Here is a 14,630-nt window from a genome sequence, read left to right on the forward strand (position 1 = left end):
TAAGGCTTTATTTGTGGCTTGGAGTGCTTCAAAATTTGTCACCATTTCGCTTTTGATCCCTTCTTCTATTCTCTCTCCCAATTTGATGATGTCAAAAAATTTATGGTTTTCAATAACGATCAGTCTTTCGTAGTATTGCGGATCCTGAGCTCTGATGAAGAACTTATTCATCTGTTCTTCTTCCAATGTTGGCCTTATCATTGCGGCTTTAGACCTCCACCAGGTAGCATACTCGCGGAAAGTTTTCGTTGGCCTTTTCTTTAGATTCTGAACGTAAAAATGTCTGGTGTATTTTCTGTGTTAAACTTGAACCGATCCATGAAATCCGATGCCATGCTCACCCAATTAACCCATTTCTTTGGGTTCTGACTGATGTACCAAGACAGGGCATCTCCAGTAAGGCTCCTCATGAACAACTTCACAATATGTTCTCAAGTGCATCTTTGAATCACCAGTTCCGTCCAATATTTCGAACTTAGGAGGTTTGTAACCCTCTGGCAGCTCTACATCTGGCTGAATACACAAATCTTCATAATTCAAACCCTCAATGCCTTTTCCCATTCGACACTTTGAACTCTGTCAGTAAGTTTCTTGAATTCCTCCACCATGTTCTTGATGAGCAGGTCCTTCTCGGTTGATTCAGGTGTGTATAGGGTCTGTTGTGGGTTGTAGGGTAAGGTGTCCACATATATGGGATTGCTTTGGTGGACTCCGGGAATCTAGGCATAATGGCGGTCATTGGTTGAGTTTTGTAGGTCAGGAGTAGGTTGTGGTGCATTCTGAGGGGTGTGGTATGTGGTTATTTGTCGGTATTGAGTTTGGTGGTGATGGTGTTGTTGAGGAGTAGGTATCAGTGGAGGGTTGTGGTTCTGAGAAGGCGTGGCGTATTGATATTCCACTACTCTGAGAACCTTGGCATATTGAACATGTGTTACAGAATCAGTAAATAAATACGCGTCCTAATTTGGGGGACCTCGTTGTGCCCGAGGTAGGCCTAAACGACACATAGACTTGGAGAAAATTGATGCCAATAATTGTATCATTTCATTAATGCGAAAATGAATCAAATCCATACTAAGACGACAATAATAAGAAAAATACTAATGGCATTTGCCTTATTTCATTCGAAATCTAAAACTAAGCTAAAAGCAGTAAAGAGCATCATTTCCTAATCTACTTGCTCCCAGAAGGACCTTCTCCATGCTTGGTCTTGGATCCATCAATCAGGTTCCCCAGGTTGCGCATGTCCAATACTAGGTAAGCCCTTGCTAGGTGACCTCCCTCATTGCCTTCCGTATTCTAACAATCTAAGAGCCTCTTCCTCATCTTCCCCTCAAGTTCCATTAACCCTTGCTCCAAATATTCCAATCTTTCTATTGATTTAGTAGCAATTTCTTTCCATTCGCTGATGGCTTCCATATCCACTTTGTGTTGTTCCAAATGTCTAGCTTCAGACTCGAAAACCCTCTTGTGCAGCATCCTATACTTGACTTGTGCTTCAGCAGTGTCATCTATAACCCTACTTTTCAAATTAATACCTGGCTTGACATCTCCCGCAATATCATCTACCAACCATGATGGGTAGAAGTATACATGGCCGGCATGGTACCTGTTTGGCTCGATAGTGTCTTTCTCTACAACGACCTTTTGATTCCACATACGTTGTGCTTCGAACTTGAACGGAATGATGTTCCCTTTAAAGTCTGCTTTATATATGACCATGTTGAAAACCCGAGGTATAACCTGATTTCTTCCTGCTTGCCTCATTACTCTTATAGGAGCATAAGGATAGATTCCTCTTAACCCGATCAGTACTAAATGAGTGGTTTCTCTTGACCTGATGATGAACTCGCTACTAGGGAAACACTTGAACATCCAATGTACCCTTTCGTCAGTCAAATTGCTGAAGAAACACACCCAGCTCACAGCATTTCTAGGTTGCACGAACCTATCTAGGATAAATGTCATTCTTTTTGGATGATGGTAGGCTATGTAGTCATTCAATGGTCGTCGCAGAAGTTCCTGACGATATTCACCTCTCTAGAAATGTTCTAATAACCAAACCTGTAGCAACAGATTACAGCCCTCGAAATGCCCATACCCCTGCTTGCATCGATCTAGAATGCGATACATTTCGGCCAAGATCATGGGGACGATAATGTAAGTTTGTCCCTCAATTCCTTCCATTAGAGTCCTAGAGACCATGGCTAAGAGAGTGTGGATCCTCCCCCCTTTCATTGTAAATATCAACAACCCCAAGAAAAAGACAATGAACACAAAGACTCGGCTGTGTGTCCAACCCAAAGAAGTAATGGCAAGTCCATCACGGTGGAGGCAATATGACTTGCTATGCCCATAACGTTCATAAAGGAATTCAAATCGTATGTAGGACTCCTTCAGACAGAGTAATTCATCATTTTTCTTGAAACCCATCATCTTCAAAAGACTGCGTGGAGTGCGATTTTTTGGTACTAATAAACCCAGACTATCCCATGGTAGCCTAGCGAAGCCTCCTATTTCCTCTAAGAGAAGGGTCATCTCTACATTACCAAAGCGAAAGACAACTCTTTTCTCATCCCAAAACATAGTGGCGGCCTCAATCAATGCGTTATTTGGCCGAATGTCCAATAAGGAAGGTAAATTTCTGAGGACCCTTTTCACATGATTATGGTCACTAGGTGAGAGGTTCTTCCACCAATCAAGCAGCAAAGGTGGGATGTTTTGAACCATGCCGAACCTGGGAACTTCGTGCCTTATTTTCTACAAAACAAATAGAGTTAACCCTTCCCCCTCCGGGTCTGACTATTTACACATTAATGATCAACATACCGGCATGTTTTATCCAAGTAATGCACATAACGTGATGGTGTCCATTGGGATTATGGAAATCCCATCGGGCTTTGGACAAGGCTTATCTTAGTGGATTTTCACGCGGACAACGTTCTAACCCATTCTAGGTTTGACATGATGCATGCACAGTTAATATTGGAGCAAGGTTTCTAGAAGGGTCTAGACCGGTACCCTCAAGTGGACAACTTGAAAGGGAAAGGCACGGAACCGTCGAGTGCACCGCTAATATACTAGTTTTACCGCAAATAAGCCTTTTCAAATTAAAAGGGTAATTTTTGGAAGAGCACGGACACTCATCAAGTGCCGCTATGGTATTAATTGGGCACGAGTGGAGCATGATTTATGCAAAGATAACAACACATTGCCAATTATTTGCATGATAAATATGTAAAAAGCGGTAAATACAGTATTAAGGTAAAACATAAAAAAGAGACAAATGAAGAAGTTAGTCCGTGGAATATGTGCAAGAATGTAATTAAGAAAACAATATAGTAGTCTTTAAACAAATGAAGAGCAGTTAAAGCAAATAAGGGCGAATAGGGAAAGGGATGTGCATGTTGTAACAAATTTAAGAAGAATAAAGGTGGAGAAGGGAAGGGACGTGCAGGTTATAACAGGTCTAAGCAAGTAAAGGTGAACGGGAAAGAGATGTGCATGTAATAACAAAATTTAACAAATAAATATGGAATAAGGAATGTGTGTTTTATAACAAAGAAAACTAATCCACATAAGCCAAGTTCATTATGGTAAGAACCTATGTATCCCCAGCAGAGTCTCCATGCTGTCGTGCCCCGTTTTCTCTCGCGAAATGCGGGCTTCGATATGTGACAACTCTTTTAAAGGAGATATTACAAGAGGAGAGTCGACACCTAACGGTTTTTAAGGTGCGTTGGGGCACCTATTATGCAGATAACTCTGTTTGACTAGTCTACGTCACTAACGATCAGGTAAGGGATCAAGTTACCTCAAAGAAAAGATGTTAGGCACTCCTCAAGGTCCACAATTATGGGCCCCGACTGAACTTAAGATTATGTGGATTACGATTAAGCTAGGCGATCAAATAAACAAAGGGAATTTTAAAGTCAGAGAACTTTATTACAATATGATTAATACAGATCTTAGTGCGAATATAGGAATACAACTATTTAGATCCAATAACAACATATAAAGAGGAGGGGGTCTTAAGTTGTTTAGCCTAAAGGATCACCCCGTGCAACATAAATAATATTTCGCAACTCCCTCAAGATGGGGTGTTACTCATATTATTCAGCGGGCATAGACTATCATCTTCTGCTACCCGATTACTATGTTAAGGTTGTTACCTAAAAGCGTTCTAATTCAATTATATGTCGTATCCTTAGCGTGCACTACCCGTCCTGTACCTATGGTCCAGGAGCTATTGGACCTTTACTTTGGATGGTTCTTGACCTCACTTAGGCGGCTCAGAAATGTTAAAACTAGGCAACATACAAAACACATTGGACTTCACATATAGGTAGTCAAGGCTCAAGTTTGCCTCCACACTTAAGCAACAAATGCACACAAACACATATGCCGATCAGGAATCTGCAGAATCCTATAGACATGCTTTCTAGGAGATCAAAGTATGCAAGTGATTTCAGATGCAGGATATAGGTTATAGATAGAATCATGTGGGTATCATAAGCTAATTGTTGAGAGTTTTAAGTTACCAATCCTATATGTGCGATGCCTAAGTGATTTACGCAATTGGGTACAACAGAATCTGCTAAGGAAAGAGTCCTGGAATCATTCATACGACGTGCATGAGGTAGTATTTGAATGGTCTAGCATTAACTAATTATAGCGAGCAATTATTTCCTATAGGCAGGATCTCTAACGCATAGTACTTTAGAGCTTATTTTATTTATACTTAGTACGAAGAACAAGATTTCTAGTGAACAATGTGATACAATAGAAAATGAAATGATCAAAATCCTATAGGCATGATTTCTAGTGAATAATTGAAGTGAATTAAAAGAAAATTCATTTTTGCACCTATAGGCGGGTTTCTAATGCGGTTGAAAGCAGTCATGCAAATTGAAAGGGTGCTCACTTCCTATAGGCATGTTGTCTATAAACAGGTAGCAGTAGACATAGCATTTGAACTCATGTTTAATGGTAAACATGCAGTGCGTGTGTGCTTGTCCTAACGTCATGATCTCTACAGTGCTCATGTAATTGAACAACACATATAGCGAACACATTATCAAATCCTATAGTCATGCCATCTACCCATCGCATGTAAATATTAAAATCTACCCTCATTCCCTTTTACTAACAACCCCAATTATGTATACAAAGATTATTACAGGTCCAACAATGAGTAAAAATATTACATAACACTGAACAAGCCCACAATAGGCCCAAATAAAATAACTAAATACCCAGCCTTACTGGGCCTTCAACAAAGAGCCACTTTCAATACACGATCATGGGTCCATAGAAGAGCTCATATCCATTTAAATGAGCCACAACGCCAAGTGTTGCACCACTTGGAATAACCAATATAGACATGCAGTACATGACAGGGAAATAGAGTATTAGGGACAGTTTTGGAGGTTGAGAGAATGACTAGAACCAAGCCCAAGTGTGTCAGAGTTCACAAGGGCCTCAATTGGACCCCGAACAGTGCTCACACTAGGGAGGCCAGTAATAGAACCTAGGTAGCCTTGGCTTTCAGCCGGCTAAGAATAAAGAGTTCAGAATAGCATAAGTTGCTAGTGAGGAAACTGGATAGAAGTTAGGAGATACATTCATATCCTAAAGTAGACATAGTCAAATTGAGCATATAGAGTAATTAATGAAGTAGGCCAGTAGGCTCAGCAGGATAGCAAAGCACTACATAGATAGCCTCATATTGAAAGAAATTGGGGAAGAAACAGGTTTGCAAGATATACATTATCATTCATGATATTAAACCAATTGGGAGCTAAGAGGTTCGAATTAAGCTAAGCATGCATCTTATTATCATAAGACAAACATGTTAATTCTCATCAGGAGGCAAGATTGCATTGAAACATCATAAGGAGCACACATTATGAAAGTCCAAGCAATCACTGAAGGAACATGGGATTAAGATATATTGGGGGCATATTAGCAGGGAAGCAAGATCACAGCTGAGGAAAAAGGTCTTATAACATTAAAACACATTATGTATGCAAGACAAGCATAATAGAGATTTAGTGCAGAGTGAAGAGTAAGCTCATGTTAAATAGCACATGTAGGTATTCTAGCATCGACACAGTAGACTATTTACCTAAATAAGGTCCGAATTGTACAAAGTATAGGTCATAATGTTATGAAACAGACATGTTAACTCTCATCATTGAACAAGATAACATTTTGACATGATAGGGGAACACACATTGTGACAAGTTCAGTAATCACTGAAGGAACAAGGAATTAAGTGAGCCAAAGACATGTTGGGGGACATATTAGCAGGGAAGCAAGGTCATAGTTGATAGAAAAAATCTTAACACAAATTAGAACACATTACATATGCAAAATAATCATTGTAGAGATTCAGAACATAATAAAAATAAACTCACGTCAAATGGCAAACGTAGGCATACAAGTATTTACCAGTAGAAGAATTAACTAGGGAAGGTCTAAGTTATGCCAGGGATTCTTCTTAATATCGAAACAGTTCAAACAAGGTAGGGAAAACAAGTTGGGATAACTATTCTATAATTTAAAGCCATCATTAAAGGGGTATGAGATCAAGTGGGCATGCTAAGTGACACAATAGCAAAGAAACAAGTCATAGTTAACAGTGAAGGTCTTAACACATGTTATTACAGATATGAGGCATTCATTACAGAGATTCAGGACAAAGCAGGTAATCATATTCATGAACATTTAGACATCAATACACTAGCTAAACAAGCTTAGGAGGGTTCAGATTATCCAAGTTAGACATAGACAATCTCAGAACTAGCAGCATTAGGAGGAGTTAAATGCTAGAGAGATTTAAAACGAGTGTAAAGCTAACAGAGTTGTACATAAAAGTAGCCCAAAAACACATTAAGCCATAGATTTCATAAGCGAGAGCACAGAATCTCATGGATAACAAGAGAAAGTTCGAATAACAGAATCTCAGTGGCCTTGGATTTCAGCCGGCCAAAATGAAGTACAGAACAAGAGAATGAGGGAATCACAGAACAAAGCTCCAATTTTAGAGAAAGTATCGATTTTCAAGTTTGCTTCAAAGGGGGATGGGGAGGGGTTTATATAGTGACAGAAATCGAACAAGTAAACAAGTTAAACTGTAAAATCAAACATATATAAGGAAGTATTAACATTCAGAATCAATAAAAATCGGATTATGGAAAAAATAGATAAACCCTAATTGACAGAAATCAAAGATTGGCTGAAACGCTTGGCTAATCGGAACCATATAGCTATGGTCATGATGTATGTGGACTAAATACTGTCCAGATTCAAGCGATTGAAGTTGAATGACCGGATTCTGAGAGATAGTACTTGCCATGTTTAGGCAAATACTAGGTGATACCATAGTTTTGTAGAAAATAATGAGATAACACACAAAAGGTAAGGAAATCATGGAGGGAACCCATGGTTGACACGGATTTGGAAAGGTTTGAGGGGGAGGCTAGGGTTTCTGTGGAGAGAGGAGAAGGTTCGAGAGGATTTAGGGATGGCAGACCGGCGAAAAAGGGTCTTTAGGGTTTAGGGTGAGGGGTAATATAAAACGGGTAGGTTAATTATGGGTCGTTGATCATTTGAGATCAGCGGCCAGGATCACAAGGGAAACGGGGAGGGTTATTTGAGATGGGTACCGACCGGGTTTGAGACTAAGGGTCGTTTGGGCTAGGATGGACTGGGCTAAGGTTTGGGTAGTTTTGGGCCACTAATGTGGTCCAAAATTGGGTTAGAATGGGCTATTATTTAAATACCCAAAAATTTATTAAAATAATTTATAAAAAATGCTTAATAAATAAATAAAAATATTATTTATGCACGAAAATGCTTAAAATAAAAACTTAGTATTATAAAAAATATATATATGCTATTTTGACACAACTAGTATAAAATAAAGAGCAATTGTGTATGAATATAGGTCATTATTGCAAAATTAGATAAATAGCTTTAAAATGCTAATATAATTATATGGAATGAAATAAAATATTTGAAACATATATTATAGGTGCAAAATAATAATTTTAGGTAACTAAGTCAACACAAAATAATTTAAAGGGATAATTACTAGATATTTATATAATTTAAATGCAAGAAAATTAATTTAATAGCTTTAAAAATATGAAAAATTATAGGAAATGCTTGTATAGATTTCTAAACTAAATAATGATGCATAAAATGCTATTTTGAAGGCATGTATATATTTTGGAAAATATGAGGGCAAAATTGGGTATCAACAGCAGGTACACATAGTTGACACTACTAATGGGGGATTATGTATACCATGCATTAACCAACCATGCGTGTGTTCGTGGAGTGGTGAATGTGACAACCAGAACTATCAAGAAAACATGAACTATGTGGGTAACTATGGAGGTCAGAGACAAGTTGGTCAGAATTGGGGCCAGCAAAATCAGCAGTATAGACCAGCATAACAACAGTACAATAACACCAACAATCTTGGAGCTATGCGACCACAGGGTCAAGTAGTACCTTACCAAAGGCAACAAGGATACAACCAGCAAAATCAGCAGCTAACTTATCAACAACCTCAACAACAGCAGATTGTGAGGCAGGATGATGGGTTATCTGAAATTAAAGGAATGTTGCAACAACTCATTGGGGCCAGCGGGAAAATGGAAGAAAAGATTCACCAAATGCAAGAAAAGGTAGTGTCGCACGACTCAGCTATCAAGGGCATTGAGATTCAACTATGGCAATTATCCATGGCCCTTAACAATCGTCCTCAAGGAACGTTACCTACAGATACACATGTCAATCCAAAAGAGCAAGGCATGAAGCATCTTATGGCGGTGATCTTGAGAAATGGTAGAGACCTTGATTTAGAGCAAGAAATTGTTCGTGAGAGCCGATCAACAGAAATACTTGTGTCAGTGCTAATTGAGTTATATGAGTCAACTAAGCTAACAGAAGTAAGAGTGTAACCAGCCCAAGAGGAAATAAACAAGGAAAAAGAGGTTGCGGGGGAGACTAAGAAAGTGCAAGAGAAGGTATTATAAAAAGTGCCTGAGCAGGATCTAACTCAAGCTACAAGAGAGAAGCGACCTCCAGCACCCTTCCGGCAGAGGTTGGCCAAATATTAGAAGGATGAGCAGTATAGAAAGTTCATGGAAATGCTGAAGCAAATTTAGGTAAACATTCCTTTAATCGATGCTTTGAGGGAGATGCCCGGTTATGCAAATATAATGAAGGACTTGATGTCTCGTAAGTTCGACTTTCAAGACTTGGCAATTGTCACATTGACACAGACTTGTATTGCCGTTGTGTCAAGACCTATAGCTGAGAAGTTATCCGACCCTGAAAGCATCACAATTCCATGCACCATAGGTAGCTATGCACTTGCCAAAACATTGTGTGATTTGGGAGAAAGTATAAATCTGATTCCATTATCTATCTATAAAAGGTTAGGCATTTAAAGAGCAAGGCCCACATCTATGTTACTGCAACCAGCTGACCGAATAGTGAAAAGGGTATACTTGACGATGTACTTGTGCAAGTTGGAAAATTTGTGTTTCCAGCAGATTTTGTCATTCTGGACTGCAAGGTTGATGAGGAGATTCCCATAACTTTGGGAAGGCCATTCTTGGCCACAGGGAGAGCTCTGATTGATTGTGAAATATGGGAGTTGAAGATGGGGCTAAATAATGAAAAAATAACATTTAATGTGCAAAAGTCTATGCGGCGACCTAGTGAGTTTGCAAATTGCTCTTTGTTAGACACAAAGGAAGTAATCATAGAGGAAGATGATGAGGCACTAAATGCAAAAGACCCTCTAACATCCTGCCTTATGAACTTAGAAGAAGTAAATAATGAGGATTTGGCAGAATGGGTGTTGGCTTTAAGGGCAAGGGTACTGGAAAAGAGATTTCAAATTCGAGCCTTTACACTCGGAAGAAAGAAAGTCCCCTCCAGCCAAGCTATCGATCGAAGAACCACCATAATTGGAGCTGAAACCGCTACCATCTCACCTCAGGTATGCTTTCTTGGGACCTAACTCGACTTTACCTACTATTATCTCAACTGGTTTGTTAGATGTGCAAGTAGAACCAATTTTGCAGGTGTTAAAAGAATGCAAGAATGCAATTGGTTGGACCATTGCATACATTAAGGGTATCAGCCCGACCTTCTGTATGCATAAAATTCTACTGGAAGATGGGCACAAACCTTCCAAAGAACATCAAAGAAGGTTGAACCCTAACATGAAGAAAGTTGTAAAGAAGGAAGTGATCAAGTGGTTAGATGCGGGAATTATTTTTCCCATCTTAGATAGCAACTGGGTTAGCCCAGTTCAGTGTATGTCAAAGAAAGGTGGGATGACTGTTGTGCAAAACGAGAACAATGAGTTAATCTCAACAAGAATAGTCAAGGGATGGAGAATGTGCATGGACTACAGAAGATTGAACAAGGGAGGTCCATTTATCAGATGCTAGATAGCTTGGCAAGGAGGTCCATTGATCAGATGCTAGATAGAATGGTAGGGAGGTCCAATTTTTGCTTCTTGGATGGATACTCGGGGTACAATCAAATATCTATTGCCTCGGAGGATAGAGAGAAAACGTCATTCACCTGTCCATATGGTATTTACGCTTTTTGGAGAATGTCGTTTAGCTTATGCAATGCACCCGCCACATTTCAAAGGTGCATGATGGCCATATTCACAGATATGGTAGAGGACATAGTGGAGGTTTTCATGGATGATTTCTCAGTGGTGGTAAACATTTTTGATGATTGCCTTAGAAATCTGAAAAAAGTGTTGCGGAGATGTATGGAGACTAATCTGGTGCTAAACTGAAAAAATACTATTTTATGGTACAAGAAGGTATAGTCTTGGGACACCTAGTATCAAGTAAGGGCATTGAGGTGGACCGTGCCAAGATTGATGTAATAGAGAAGCTGGCACCCCCCTCCCTTCCGTCAAGGCAATAAGAAGTTTCCTTGGTCACGTCGATTTTTACAGGCGGTTCATAAAAGATTTTTCCAAGATTGCTAACCCTTTGTGTAAATTGCTTAAAACAAATTCACTCTTTTGTGTTTTCTTATGACTGCAGGGTAGCTTTCGAAGTATTAAAGAAGAGGCTAGTGTTTGCACCTATCATAGTTTCACCTGACTGGGAGCAACCATTTGAGTTGATGTATGATGCAAGTGACTATGCCCTGGGAGCAGTACTTGGACAAAGAAAAGATAAAAGCATGCATCCAATCTACTTTGCAAGTAGAACATTTAATGGAACTCAACTGAATTACACAGTGACAGAAAAAGAGATGCTAGCAGTGGTGTTCGCATTTGACAAATTCTGGTCCTACTTGATAGGCTCTAAGGTAATTTTTTATACTGACCATGCTTCTCTCAGGTACCTAATTGATAAAAAGGAAGCAAAGTCGCGCCTGATTCGATGGGTTCTACTGCTGCAAGAGTTTGACTTGGAAATTCACGACCGAAAAGGAATAGAAAATCAAGTTGCCGATCACTTGTCCAGGCTTGAAGGAGCTGAAACGAAGGTTGAGGTGGAAGATATCATGGAGACTTTCCCAGACGAACAATTGTTTGCCACGAGCCTTGAGTTAGCGCCATGGTATGCAGACATTGCAAACTACCTGAAAAGCAGTATTGTTCCCTATGACTTATCTTCTGTGTAGAAGAAAAAGTTCTTTCGTGATTGTCGCATGTATTTCTGGGATGAACCATATTTGTTTCGGATTTGTATTGATAACATGATCCAGAGATGTATTCCCGAGATAGACCAAGCTTCTATTTTGTAGGCATGTCATGCTTTGCCTTATGGAGGTCATTTTGGAGGAGTAAGGACAGCTGCTAAAGTTTTGGAGTCGGGCTTCTATTGGCCGACGTTGTTTATAGATGCACACTTTTGGGTAAAGAGTTGTGATGAGTGTCAAAGGACGGGGAATATTTTCTGTCGACATGAGATGCTCATGAACCCAATTCAAGAAGTGGAAGTATTTGTATGGGGAATCGACTTTATGGGACCATTTGTTAGCTCATACAATAACAAATATATATTCATAGCAGTGGACTATATCTCGAAATGGGTAGAATCTATAGCACACCCAACAAATGATGCAAAGGGAGTTATTGGTTTTTTAAGAAAAAATATCTTCACTTGATTTGGAAATCCAAGACCTATAATCGGTGATGGTGGAACTCATATCTGCAATAAAGCTTTTGCAAGGCTAATAGAAAAGTATGGAGTTCGCCATAAGGTTGCCACACCTTACCACCCTCAAACTAGTGGGCACGTTGAGGTATGGAAAAGATAAATCAAGAGTGTTTTGACAAAAACTGTAAATGCCACTCTGACTGATTGGGCGAGAAAATTGGATGATGCACTATGGGCCTACCGCACTTCATTCAAAACTCTGATTGGTATGTCACCATAAAAATTAGTATATGGAAAGGCGTGTCACTTATCAGTGGAGCTAGAGCATAGAGCTTTTTGGGCACTAAGTCAATTAAATCTTGACATGGAGGCCGCTGGTATAAGTAGAGTCACAGAGCTTCATGAACTTGATGAGTTTCGTTACCATACTTTTGAAAGAACCGGTTTGTACAAGGAAAGGATGAAGATCATGCATGATAAAAACATTCTAGATAGGAACTTCAAACCCGGAGATTTGGTGATGTTATACAACTCGAGATTGAGATTATTCCTGGGTAAGCTGAAATCTAGATGGTCGGGATAATTTAGAGTTGTGCAAGTGTTCCCAAGTGAAGCTGTAGAAATTGAGTCCGAAGGTGGAACTAAGAGGTTTAAAGTGAATAGGAAAAGGTTGAAACACTACCTTGTAATGATTGTATAAAAAGGAGAGAAAGAAGTGATGTACTTGAAAGATCCCCAATATGTGAGCGAAATAAAATCCTGAAAGCATGTGTCGTGCCATGACGTTAAATGAGGCATTGCGTGGGAGGCACCCCATGAATTTTAGTCATTATTAGTATTTGTTTTTGTTAGGGTAAATTAATTTTTGTTGGTTAGTTTGTTTGTTTTGTAGGATTAATACACAGTTGCGAAGTCCGTGGAGCAAATAAGGTCACCTAAGAAAGGATTAGCTCGAAAGCTTCACGAATTATTGTAACTGTTAAAAAAAAAAAGAAAACAAATATGCGTAACCGTGTGCTAAAAGAGTATAACACAGGGATATCACAACAAGGCAAAATATTTTTTCCCTTAACAGTATGCTAAGAGAATATAGCACAGGGATAGCACAACAAGGAAAATTATTTTTCTTTTAACAATGTGCTAAGAGAGTATGGCACAAGGATAGAACAATACGGCAAAAAGAATTCTTCTTAACAGTGTGCTAAGAGAGTATAACACAGGGATAGCACAGCAGGTGATGCATATGTGGAGGACGTTGGTGGCTCTGATGCTGGCGACTACGACTACGCTACTTAGAGGGAGTATTTCTTCACCCTTGTTCTTTATTTTGCTGCATTGGGAAAATTGCAGATTTATAAGTGTGGGGTGGGGGAATATCTTATATGTAGTGTAGTTTAATTTATTTTTAGCATAGTAATATTATTGGATTTTCTTGGACTTTCTTCTTTCCCAGTGAGTTTATATATATATATATATATATATATATATATATATATATATATATATATATATAAAGATATAGAAGGACTTGAAGCAAAGAGAATTCACTCCTTGGAAAGTTGTATTTTGTGAGAGTCACCTAAGTTGTTCTTGAACCTCCTTTCTGATCTCATGTTTGTACATTAACGGTAAAACAGAGTGACTTGTAAATCCCATGTATATTGTGTGGGGAGTTTTTGTTGTGCATTTTTGTGTATGCATGTCAGTCTAGAACTTGCCCTGCCTATTATTTGAGGCAAAATCTTAAGAAGTTTTGATCCTTAGAGTGATAGTAGGCCTTCTTTGATATAAACCACTTGTGCCTAATTTAGCCTACCAAATGAATGAATATTTCTAGCATCCCAATTTGGTGCCTATTAAATTTTTCTTTGGCAACCCATATTACAAGCCATGTCCATTTTGCATTAATCTCTCTTGTCCACCCATCTTCCCCTTAACTACTTTAGGTTTGTGTGATTGGGCATAAGTTGTGGTTATGAGAAAATATTATGTACTTGAAAATTCAAAGTTGCAACAAAGAATGAAAGTTAAGTCCCTTGATACTTCCTTTTTGAAGATCCATTATTAAAAGAAAAAATAAAAAAAAAGATGTAGTTGGGAAAAGTAAGAGGGAGACAAAATAAAATAATAAGTTGAGATTTCGGTGCTTGAGCTGCGGAAAAACAAAAATGTGGAAAGTGTCTACTGAGAAAAGAGTGGGAAACATAGAAGTTAGTGATGCTTAAAGTGTTTAGGGGAAGATTTAGTCACTATATAACCAAAAGTGTCCATACCTTACCCCAAGCCAACATTTCAAGCTTTGAAAAGTCCGACTTGACTATGGATTGAGACTCCTACATTAGTGGATAGTGACAGAATGGGCAAGCTTATGGTACTATATGTGTTGCGTGTGAAATTCCTTGATGAGTGTGAGTGCTTTGTTTTATATGCCCTAGTACTTGTGAATTGTTACTATAGATGTGT

General features: G+C 38.9%; 1 protein-coding gene across 1 annotated transcript; it reads left to right on the forward strand.

Annotated features, from left to right (window-relative positions):
• Positions 1-8,498: 8,498 nt before the first annotated feature.
• On the forward strand, positions 8,499-11,688 carry LOC117281911 (uncharacterized). The gene is made up of 5 exons (XM_070175496.1): positions 8,499-8,963; positions 9,183-9,420; positions 9,573-10,024; positions 10,110-10,429; positions 11,100-11,688. Exons 1-5 carry the CDS (start codon positions 8,499-8,501, stop codon positions 11,686-11,688), a joined length of 2,064 nt encoding a protein of 687 aa, XP_070031597.1.
• Positions 11,689-14,630: the final 2,942 nt, after the last annotated feature.

This window comes from Nicotiana tomentosiformis, chromosome 1 (genome assembly GCF_000390325.3).
Source record: "Nicotiana tomentosiformis chromosome 1, ASM39032v3, whole genome shotgun sequence".
Classification (NCBI taxonomy): Eukaryota; Viridiplantae; Streptophyta; class Magnoliopsida; order Solanales; family Solanaceae; genus Nicotiana; species Nicotiana tomentosiformis.